The sequence below is a fragment of the Thermobia domestica genome, chromosome 12, assembly GCF_964235325.1.
Source record: "Thermobia domestica chromosome 12, izTheDome1.hap1.1, whole genome shotgun sequence".
NCBI lineage: Eukaryota > Metazoa > Arthropoda > Insecta > Zygentoma > Lepismatidae > Thermobia > Thermobia domestica.
Window position 1 is genome coordinate 166,855,493 of NC_137465.1, and position 12,809 is coordinate 166,868,301.

The 12,809-nt window shown below is 35.4% G+C and overlaps 1 protein-coding gene across 2 annotated transcripts in view; it reads left to right on the forward strand.

Moving 5' to 3' along the window:
* Pde6 (phosphodiesterase 6) overlaps positions 1 to 12,809 on the forward strand; it is a 557,480-nt gene that overhangs the window by 323,907 nt on the left and 220,764 nt on the right. For both annotated transcript variants that reach the window (XM_081734379.1, XM_081734380.1), the window contains exons 4-5: positions 606 to 764; positions 4,417 to 4,506. In XM_081734379.1, coding sequence (XP_081590505.1) covers positions 606 to 764; positions 4,417 to 4,506 — 249 coding nt within the window. The remainder of the gene's footprint in view (positions 1 to 605; positions 765 to 4,416; positions 4,507 to 12,809) is intronic.

The window sequence follows — 12,809 nt, forward strand, 5'->3', positions numbered from 1 at the left end:
AACTTTCAAAACGGTAACTATAAATTAACTATGACGGTCGTTTTTCGTTATTTGAGAGTGAGATAGTTACAATTTCGTAGGTAAATGTTTCTTTATGATAAAAAAAATACAAAGCAACTTCACATTAGCTATTTAAAGCACTACAGGTGTGAAACAAGGTTTTAAATTACACGATTAATGCCCAAGAAACTGAAAAGTATTGCTTCGAAAATTCGATAAAAATCCCAAACTCCAAACTTAATGGCGTATAACTCAGGATTCAAAGGTATGCACATCATAATACAGTATTTCCTGTGTATATCAAACTCAACAGGGTTTAACACTGTGCTAAGTTTGCGCAAGAGTGAATCAGCTAATCGATCACATATGATATCCTGATACACCACCCTGACACTATCGTTAAGTGATTGATTTTAGAAACATGAAGGACAAAAGAAGTGTATAAAATTTATTTTGACGAACATTGAATTTCATAGAACTGATTTAAAACAAAAATGAATGACAAAAAAGTACATATTGTATTCCATAAAACTTAGAAATTATTTATTTATTTATTTATTTATTTAACAAAGTTACATGGAAATATTTTCTTTTTCTCTTTTCAGGACCCTCGCTTCAATAGTGAAATCGATATGAGAACTGGTTACAAGACAAACCTTATCCTGTGTATGCCTATCTGTAACTATGAAGGGGAAGTTATTGGTGTCGCGCAAATCATCAATAAAACGAACGGATCGCAAGAATTCACGACAAGGGATGTAGAGGTAAGTCTGATTATCTAAAGTAGTAATGATCTCAGGGAATGGTCGGGGAGGAATCCTCTCCTGTAGCGACGAAAATTTCCCCGGGGCAAATCTCTAATCGTGCTCAACAGGAGTTACCAGTATTTTCACAGTACAACTTTAACCCAGTGTGCATTGAAATTCTCCAGGGTGAAATCTTCCGAAATCTTTACTGATCAAAATTCGATGGTGTAACGCAGAATGAGATTGAATGAGCTGAATGAGAGAACAAACTAATTCACTTTTAAGAGCTCCTTAATGGCTAAGAGGTTAGGGCACGCGCCTTTGGCGTGAGAGACCCAGGTTCGATTCCCGGCGGGAGCTCATATAGTTTGGATTCCACGTTAATCAGTAGGTCCCGTCTCATATAGCCTCGCTGCTGAGAGGGACGTTAAACTCAAAATCAACTCAACTCAATAATTCACTTTTAAGAAAATGAAACTTTTGTGTATACATATGTTACCCATATTAGGTCTCTAAAACAGCAACGAGTGCCCCAACATGTCAATTTTTATTTTGTGTATCAACATATTGTATGAACCTTCCTATACCTAGGTGTAATCACAAAGAGTGTCACTGATTCATACATCGCAGATACGAGTGAAATTTCAGTTGAATTACAAGCAGTACTAACACGTGTAAGCCTCATGTACTGCTCCAGTCCTCCTATCCGAAATTAACAAATAGCACATACGTTATTGGTATTCTGAAGACCACATTCACAGCTTTAATAGAGAAGTGACAAAATTCAAAATAATCATCAACGTTTTCAGAAAATGTTCAGCGAGTTAATGACTACTCTTGCATGTTAAAAGAGTGGAGAATTGTCACAATTGCTTTTTGGGATGGAAGATTACCTCTTCACTTATGTTTTTACCCATAGCAGCGAGCCTCGTTCCTTTCAGCAGCGAGGCCATATGAGAAGTGGATCTACAACTTAAGGTGGGATCCGAACCAAATGAGCTCTCGCTGAGAATCGAACCTGGCTCTCCCACAGCAAAGACGCGCGCTAATTTCTTAACCACAAGGGAGCTCAATGTAATGACGAAGAATCATAATATTTAATACTTTAAAATGTTACATTTTAGTATTTACTGATGTGCGTGTATGTTAGTAGTGAATGTTTGTCCAAAATCGAGCGATTCTGAGTTCCAACTCTGAGGTACACCATCCTGACTCACGCTTTTACAATACCGGTACAGGGTGAGCATAAAGTCTTGCCCTGATTACAAAAAATTATTACAGAAGAACCGTTTGACATAATAATGTAAATGCTGGTCAGTTACATAGGTTAGTATTACAAGTTTTTTTTAAAGATCAATTACGTTAGACCACTTCAACGTGTGCCCCCTTGGTAGCTCGGAGAATGTCTAAGCATTGCGCTTTCTCCTGCTTCGATGCCATTTCGCCAACTAACCCGCGCGCGCCAAGTAACGTACTGCGTCACTCTTGGGTAGCACTAGTGCCATCTATTGGTCTTTTAAAAAACTTGTAATACTAACCTATGTAACGGACCAGCAGTTACTTTATTCTGTCCAACGGTTATTCCGTAATAAATTTTTATAATCAGGGCTGGACTTAATGCTCACGGTGTATAATATTCAGGCAAAAGACGGAATGGTACCTGTATTGAGATCTTGCCGGCTTCCTTTAATTTCCTTTCTCATTGCTGCTATTGTTACAGTTGGTGTTTGCGAAATGTTGCAATGAATATTACTCGTATGCTGTTGCTGTATCTAGAAATTTGCAATATATATATATATATATATATATATATATATATATATATATATATATATATTAAAGCCTGTGACAAACATCTTGGCATTTCAGCTAAACGAATAAAACGCAAGCTCTGACGCGACGTTGCCGAGTGCTAAGGGGTGTGGCTATGACTAAGCAGACGAACTACAGCGCGATCAGGTGGCAGGGATAGACGTGGATGTGTACAAAATAAACGTGGCAATACCGCTGGCCTGTCATTTGCTAGCAGCCTTTAAAGGGAACTTGGAGCGCCGCGTTCAAATGCCAAGATGTTTGTCACGCTGTTTAATTTCTAAATTATCTATATAAAATGGAAACGTACTGATAGTTTATAACTAACAACTAATGTAAAACTTACTATCTGGATTCTTTAGAATTTGCTTAACATAAAGAAAATCGTTGTACGCAACTCTCATTTGACATTCCGATTTATGATAAATGTTAGATTTTCGAGATACTTCTTCATCTCACTACATACATACTCTGTGAAACAAAAAATATCAAGAAATAGCAAATGTATTATCAAAAACTCACATTTTGCTACTAAAATTCTATTATCATTTATTTTCGAAAATCGCGTGTAAAAAATATTGTGTGTAATGAATTTTTCTTTCAATGTATTCGAGGTCTTTAAAATTCCAAGGCTATAGGGGTAACTAAACAAATAAGTGGTAATGGTAGTAGTTGTAGTAGTCTTATATAGTGTAGAAAGTTTGAGCCCTACAACGGTGACTTATTTATACAGGTACTAAATTACTTACTTTATAAATTTATTATACATTAATTAATAGTTTCAGACACCCGACAAATTATTTTACGTTCAAACATTGGCGGTTTGCAACAAGAAAAGGTAAAACTTATTAGTAAATCGACGAGGATCAATATACAAATTCCAGTTTATGGGAATGAGGAAAACCCTAAACAATTTGCAGTCACAATGGTGCTCCTCTGTATTAAATTTGTATTGGAAGCCAAATTCTCTCATTAGGGAGGCACAAATACTTAAAATTGACTTATGCTCACTTGATAAAGAACTATCGCTAAAGTCAATAATAAATATACTTGAATAAAATCAATTGTACCTTTTACACTAATTTGAGGACGCTACATCCAAAGGAACTCTTTACAAGCTTATCCGTTCATGAGATTATGAGGAGAGTGATCTCAATGTTGGTTTATTTATATTTATTTATATCTCATCTTTGAGGTCTTTTTTAATCATCGTTCATTTCGCATCGTCTTCTTTAGCCTAAAGGGGAGAATCTTCGTACTTAAAATACCATACTAAATAAGTTAGTTTAAACATAATAAATGTCAATATGCGTCCATTGTGCAGTCTATTATCGCTAGTTTAAATTGAGAGTATTCTCGTCATCCCTAGGAAATTTCAGGCTAGGGAATTACATGCACACTCAAAAAAGAAAAGAAACATTCTTCCTAAATGCTTCGAGAGACGACTCTCATATGCGTACAAAGCCCAGAGGCCCAATTATCTTGTTCGCCAGCCAACTTGCGCTTGCCCAGGTTAGGGAATTACATACACACAAAGAGAAAGGCAACCTTTTCGTAATTCTTTGACATCATAGACCTGTAGTATTGAAGTTCTTATCGCATGTAGAACCAGAATCTCTCCTATATGCGAGGTATGTCGATCTATACCTCTGCAACTGGTTTAGAGGAAATAGTTAGGTGCAATATTTCATTATATATTTCCAATTGAAAACGTACGTGTTCCTTTTATGGGCTACTATTCAAAGACGAGGACCCATATTAAAATTGTTGAAAGGAATGAATGACGACTTTGTTTGTTATTTTTAAAATTGTTGCATAATCTATGTTATGTTCAATATGCAATATCTATTTCTTTTAGGTGTTTCAACGATATTTAACTTTCTGCGGAATTGGTATTCAAAATGCTCAGCTATTCGAGATGTCAGTTCTGGAGTATAGGCGGAATCAGGTGAGTATTGCTATTACAAATCTTCCGTCTTACAAGACTCACTCATTGTTTAACCTGGAATTACATACTGGTGTTTGTAGAACTCCGATCATACATACTACATATGTTAAATTTACACCGTGGATAATTTTCTCAGGCTGAGGAACGAGATTTATTTTAAATTGAGTTCAATACCTCAGCTTCCGAAAACGTAGTTCAACTTTTTGTATGTTCTAAATCTTTTACAAATATATACTGTGCAGTATGGTCTCGTCAGTGCTTGTAACTCGTCGTAACGTAAGTAAATTTAAGAAGTTGGGAATTCAGAATTGACAGGCCATCTCAGGATCTTGTAAACTAAAATCTTTAGAGCAAAGATAGTGGATTCGTGACCTGGGTTCCTTTACAGAATGAAATTGAATACTTTTCGATTGGAAACAAATTTTGGTGTAAGAGGTTAAAAGAGTAAGAGATGAACTTAGGTAAAATTTCTACACAGCACTTGCCTGAAACATTCGGCGATCATCTGTCAGTGATTCTCTTGAACTGGTGTTGGCTTCCTTCAAGAACATGGAGTCTGAGCTCTGGATGGGCAGATTAGATAGCTCGCACAGAAGCTCGGCATAGACGCAACGAAATTATAATAAACTTAGAGCGTTGAACGACACGGAGTACGGTCGCTTCCGAATAATAAAGTCATTCTTGTCATTGATACAAGAATACACAAATATATGTGTTACCCTTACAAATATGAATAATGTTTTCTTAGATTCCAAAATCAAGAATCGCGAAGCATTCTTCTCCATTTCGTCGTTGTTGGTTAAATTCATCTAATCTCTCTCACGACGTGTCATCTTCGTCTGGTTTTTCTTTAAGAGGTCGGTCATTGAATTCCTAGTTCAATGAACCGACAGTAGAATGCTGAAATGCAAGGCGTGTAAACTGACATCAGATAAGATGATCCTTAGGAATGTGGACAAAGGAACAATCTGCATATTTAGTCATTAAAAATACATGACAGAAACGAGTCAACACAAAATAGAAATTCTTTTATGTAAATGAACTGTAAGGTGTGCTGAAAGAAATGGACACCAAAGTATAATTTTAGCAATGATTTGACAATGAAAATTCACTGGATGATTTCAAAATAATGTTTGTCGTTATCACGGAATTTCAGTCCAAAATATTACATATCCAAAACTTGTTATTATTGTTATTATTCAATCACATAATTCATCGTGCTGGAGACAATATATTCACAATGCTGTACTGTGAGAGCTCCTTCTGCTTGCCTATTTCTTCTGTACTGCAGTTGAGTTATTTGGGATCGAACATAGATGATAGATGTACTCTATCATTCTCTACACTAGAGAAATCCATTTTGTACAAGTATTTTAAAAAATAACTGTATAGTTGCTGAGTTTAGATCTTTGATACTCAATATTTTCATTATCATGATTATATAAAAATGTAGATCCAGTACATTAGAATTATCCTAATATGGTTAGAAGAGAAATCAAATTTGGCTTATACTGTATAAACTGAAAACTGTGTTGACTCAAACTGTATCTCACTAATTTATAAGGCATAAGTGTATATTTTAGTTTAACCTTCTTCACCTTCACCTTTTCAATTTATATATAGCCTTCGCCCTTTGCTCGTGTCACCCCTACAACTCTGATTTCCTTTATTTTCTACTCACTCACAATCTCTTGCTCTGAACTGGCCCTCACTTTCACTTTCATACTCCAATTGGTCCTCATTCTCCACTTATCCTGAGGCTCCAACTTCGAAGTAGATTTGCATCCTTCCTTGGCAATTCGTCCCCGAGCTACAATGACTCTCAGGCTATATCTCTGAAATAAATCTCACCTTCAACTCACGCACACTACCTGAAATCCAGGATTTCATATTCCAAAGGTACAACTGGTTAGACCTAGGAGAAAAGAAGCCTGACGTATGCAGGAGTTACAAAGAATGGATTCAGGAAAACATGTTAAAACTTGTCCTGTACTGAATAACTTTAGTATTTAAAGGCAGATTTCTACGGGATTAGTTTCATGACTTACGACTATGCTGAACAAGTACATTTTTCAATGGCAACGAAGAAGCAATTGACTGCAAATCATGTACAACCTCCTTCACTATTAATAGAATTGTCTGGCTCATTGGACAGTTCACGACCTATGTAGTCGAATGTATTCTAATGTTGGCACACTCTGCGTAGCTGAAAATAGAAAATAATTGGTTCCCAAGTCAAGTTATGTCAGTTTACCGTCTCGAAGAGATGGAAGGATATCTAGCTTCTGGTACTTTATCAAGAATTTTGTGTTTGGTGTATATATAGAAAGATATCAGGAACAGTAAGAGTTGTATGAATACTGTGGTCTGAATTTGATTTTTTTAAAAATATATTGTACTCGTTCATGAGAGTTTTTCTATGTTTTCATAAGAGTATTTCCTTGTTTGCGAAAAAGTTCTTTTTTGTTTTGTTTCTGTTAGAGTCCTTCCTTGATTCAGTCAGAGTTCTTCCTTGTTTCTGTTTTTAAACAAGAGAGTTCTTCCTTGTTTAAAAATGTCTTCCTTGTTGCAGTGTGTACTTCTTTGATGAGGCAAGCTTTCTTCCTTATTTTATGAGAGTTTTATTTTCTGAGTCCTAATGTTCCGCCATATCCATATTAAACATGCTCAGTTATGTTTAAGTTTTACTGATATTTTACTGTATTTGTGCATAGGAATAATTGGTCGATACCTGTAATATGTTATTGAGTTGTGTGTGTATTGCTTGTCTGCATCTGAGAAATGGAATTGGTAGAAATCTTTTTGCTGTAGCTTCTCTATATATTTTAGGTTGAGTCGATTAATTGTTTGTTCTATCAGCTGGAAATTTGCTAATTCACAAATTGTTTCCGTTTGGTTTGCAGTATGTCTCTTATCCAGTAACGTGCCGTTTTGGCTATTTCTGTAATGTTAGTTCTATTGTAAATTGGATGTCCCTATAGTAATATGGATCTGATAAGTACCCGGTAATTTATAGATTTGGCTTTTTACTTTGGGTGGTAGGTAGTGTGAGTTATAGTTTGTTTGAGTTTTAGCATAACTATTATTGCTTTCTTCTTGATGTTGGAAACGTGGCCTTTGAGGTTTAATCTGTTAACAAAAGGTTACACCTAAATATTTACTTTTCTGGTTAGGAAGACATGTTGATTATCAATCCTAGTGGTCTGGTTGAGATCTCTTCTGTTTTCTTTTCCATTGGGGTAGCAAAGTAGTTTTTGAGATTTTTGTGGATTGATTTCGAGGAACCATGATTCGCGCCATCTTTTAAATTGATTTACTTGGCGTTTTAATCGTCTTAATATGAGCTGTGTGTTGTTCGCTTTATTCCAATAGGCCATGTCATCGGCAAAAGTCCAAGTTGACAGGTGATTTTTGGTAAATCTGGAGTGTCATTCACATAAAGAATATATAACAATGGTGCTATTGTAGCGCCTTGTGGTACGAATCTGTATAGTGTAATTGGCTGTGAAAATAATCTTTCATTTTTATTTGTGTCTGTCTTTGATTAAGAAAGCTCCATATCCAGCGGATGATTGTAGTAGGTAAATTGAGTTTGTGGAGTTTTCTGACTAGGTCGTCATGCCAGACTTTATTGAATGCAAAAGTTACATCCAAGAAAACGGCTCCTCTTTAGAGGCTTTCAGTTTTTTCTTCAATACGTTTTCAAAGTAGTTACCGGTTCGTAGGATTTTGGTCCATACAGCTGTGTTAAGGCCGGAATCCAGCTTGATTAGGTGTTATTTGGTTTGATTCTTTAAAATAACTATGTAATCTGTTTACTAACACCTTCTAATTATTTTGGACATGACGGTTGTTAGTGATTGGTCTATGGTTGTTAGATATTGAGAGGTCTTTACCTTGCTTAGGTAGTAATATAGTATATGATTGCTTCCAAGTTGCGGGTATGAACCCGGTACTGAGACTGTATGTGAATATTTTTGCTAATGCTTGTAATAGTGAGTTTGGTGCGTATTTTGTGCAAATATTTGGTAATCCATCTGATCCTGGAGTAGTGTTTCTTTTTCTTTTGAGCAGCTTCCTTAATTTCAAGTTGGTGAATATCTGCTAGGAGTTCGTCGATGTTACCTTCATCAGCTATGTCTTGTTGTCTAATATCTATGTTATTTTGTAGAAAGGGTTTGATTATTTTTACCAAGTTTGGTATTGCTGTTTTTTCTTGTTCTACGTACGTTTTTGAGTGGAGTCATTTTCCATTTTCTTTTGGAAAAACAGTAATTTTTTCTTTATAGTGTTTAGTATAGTGCCATCTATATTTGTTGGTATTTCTTTGTTTGCTATCTATTTATATTTAGAGCATAATGGTTTCCAAAAAATGAGGTGGGTTTTGCTTGTACAGTACTTTTATTCGTTCGCATTTCTCAGTTAATTTCCTGTCTCGGAAAATAGTAATTTCTCTTCGTATGGTTTTGTTAAGGCGATTTATTTCTGTTTTAATGTCCTTTTGATGATTACTTCTGTACAGTTTGTATAAAAATTTCTTGCGATTAATTTCATATAATAGGCTTTTGGAAAGCCGTTCTTCGATGATGTCAATGGTTCGTGTTTTTATATTTTTCTGAAGTGCCTTTTTGATTGACGAAAAAAATGTTTGTCTATAAAAGGAACTCAAATCAAGTCATGCAGTCTTTGGAATTGTGTAAAAAATTCAACCTCAGTTTCCCACTCAAGACATATTGCACTTAAAAATCTCGGTGTTTCTAGTTTTTGTGCCCACTCGCTAACTTATAATTTCCTTGGTTTATTTTAGTTATTTTCAATCGTGTGCCTTGTAACGTCACAGTTTGTTGCCCTTATTCTTAATAAATCACTCTGAGAGAAGAAGGAGCAGGTTGAAAACCCTTTGGTCTAGTATTTCCCCTGCAATTTCTCAGATTTTAACAGTGCGCTCTCATGTCACACATCGGTCAGTTGAAGATGGCAAGTCTGTAACTTCTACTAACTATATACGATAGCAAAATACGGACAACTGATATTGCCTCGTCAACCGGCTTTGTCGATGTCGCCAAAGTGTCTACGCTACTATGCAGGACTTGGTTTCGCATAATAGTGTACTCCAGTCTTGTATATACAATACAATGTAGTCGTGAAAGCCGTATTAAACATACATGAACATATATGACACCTATTTCATTGACTTTGGTCAAATACGCTCAATTCGTGATCATACATTATCTACTTTTAAAAAGTTATCGTATCGATTTCTTTCATCTACTCAGATGAAGGTAGTAAAATGTTTGATAAATAGTCATTCAGAGTATCCTATAAACACTTAAAAGAAGTAAAGATATCCTCCTCTTTTTGGGGCAGGCAATGAATGAGCAAGGAATGTGTGTCTTTCTTGATTTACAGCATTCATAAAGGTCATGTCATCACCATACGCCTGCCTCTTTGCGTTCCCAGGTGGCTGCAGATGCCGATTTTAAAGAGGTGGTACTATGCTCCGGTCTCCTTAGTATCCCAGGTTGCTACAGAGGCCGAATTTAGAGAGATTGTACCATGCTCCTGTCTCCTTAGTACCCCAGCTTGCCACAGATGCCGATTTTAAATCGGTTGTACTATGCTCCGGCCTCTTTAGTTTCCCAGGTCGCTACAGATGCCAAACTTAAAGAGGTTGTACATGCCCCGCCATCTTTACTTTCCCAGGTTGCCACAGATGCAGATTTTAAAGTGGTTAACTATGATGTGGCCTCTTTATTTTCTCAGGTTGCCACAAATGCAGATTTTAAAGAGGTTGTACTATGCTCCGGTCTCTTTACTTTCCCAGGTTGCTACAGATGCAGAATTTAAAGAAGTTGTACTATGCTTTGGCCTCTTTACTTTGTCCGATTGCCACAGATGCCGGTTTTAAAGAGGTTGTACATGCTCTGTCCTCTTTACTTTCCCAAGTTGCCACTGATGCACATTTTAAAGATGTTGAACCAGCTTCGGCTTCTTTACTTTCTCAGGTTGCTACAAATGCCGATTATAAAGAGATTGTACTATGCCCCGGCCTCTTTACTTTCTCAGGTTGCTACAGAGGCTGTTTATGTTTAAACTCCAAATCCGCATTGGAACAAGGGTAAATTTTAAACAAAAAAATCCGCTACCATTGGGGATCGAACCTTGATCTCCCAATTGCCACGTAGACGCCTTATCGATTACAATACCACGACTCTCAGCCTTGAAATAAATAAAAAAAAATACTCTAAACTTTTATGCATATAAATGAAGCATTGTGCTCTTTTTATTAAATACTTTGCAAATAAAGATGCTACATGGGTTCGAGGAATTATATTGTAGACAGTCAAAATGCAATTGTTCAATAAAAATCGATTAGAAACTTAAAGCTTTTAGTTAAACATGAAATCCATTAAAGTTGCACACAAAAGCCATTGTTCTGTGTACACAACGTCATATGAAAAGAGTTCTATATTTCCTTTTTCAACATACAACAGTTCAAAAACTCCATTTTCAATATGAAGTATTGTGTGGAATTTTTGTTTCTCCAATGCATATATGGATTCTGAGTGGGGAAATACGATTTTTAATAGTACACTTTGTCTTATACAAAATATTAGTAATTGCCTACAGAGAGTGCTAAACAATAAAATAACAAAGAGGGCAATAAAATAACAATGAAAACATTCTTGCCTGGAAACATTGCCAGTTAAAGCCATTATGGTACGCAGAAAATGTCCATTCTTCTGTTACATTCTTCCACTGTCTAGATAATAATTAGATATGTGAATTGTTGGTTTCTATTTTGAAGTGGAGTGCATCTCATTCATATACCTTAATTCATCCAGTAAGTGAACCATGCGCGCCGACTACGTGGGTGCTCCGGGGCTCCAGCACCCACACAAATAAACTTGTGAGTGCGCTGCACCCACAAGATTTTTAATTTGATTGAAACAATATATAATATTTTTACTTGCCATTATCAAATAATAATAAGGAATTGAAATATTACGATGGAAGTTAAAATTTCTATTCATTACAGTATCTTATCCTTAAAATTAAAACCGGATTTGAACCCCTCTCTCTTGTGTTTAAATCAGCCGTGTCACCGACTGAGCTACAACAGCCCCTCCTTATACTTATAGTACCGGTATATTTTATTTTGTCATAGCACAGCCCTTTATAACAGTGTTCATAAAAGATTTTAACTAAAAGAAAATCAATCAAAAATATCTAGACTTCCCTGAAAACATAACACGCCCTGGCATTGATATGCACCCACATAAATTTTGTAAAGTCTTCGCCGTTGAAGTGAACATAATTCAAACGGGAAAGAAAGAAAAAGAACTTACGACTAATGTAAGCCAATCTCCAAGGCAGTAGGGCCGATGTCTTGATATGTATTCCATTGTATCTTGTATAACAGTTGGTAATAACTGAACTCAATGTGGCTTACCTAAGTTTTATGTAGTTCCTAAGTGTTTATAAAGTGACAACGAGAAATAAATAAAAGGAATAAAAGTTCAGTCTTTTCTCAACACGTAGTCAAAATTCGAGATGGTTTTAGAAAATTACGTGCGAAATAGATACGTTTTTCGAAAGTGCCATTCAGGTCATACTGAATATATACAGTATATATATATATATATATATATATATATATATATATACTGTATATATATATTAAAAATGCGCAACTTCGTATAAAAACGTAAGAATATCCAAGCTAAGTTGATTATTACAAATCCTAAAATACGAGATGATGCGTACAGAATATAAAAAATACAAAATTGCAAAATTCTATACACAATTATTAAAATGATTACATTATCATGTGTACACAACAAAGCGAAGGTAGGCTACATCGGTTCCATTTTACGTACTTAGTAGATCATATTGGTTTCATTGTTTTTCTGTGTGTTGAAAACAGAACATTAGGTTAAAGTGTTATGAACATGTATTTCTGTCATGTAGAATTTTATACGTGTCAAAACACGATCTTAAGAAACTAATCCGTAAGATTTGTTAGGTACAGAACATTTGTTAGGTATCTTTCCTATATTAAAATACTGGGAACGTAAGGAGAACATGCTTGCTTTTTGCTCTTCTCTATCCAATACTGCATATACTAGTTGATAAACTAGTCACCTAGATGGTCTGTACGATATAAATTTACGAGCGTGATCTGTTGGATTCACTTTCTTGTTACATCAGAAAAGCAAATAGACTATATTGGGTACTAGGTCATATTGAGTTCAGTTACATAATAATAATAATAATAATAATAATAATAATAATAATAATAA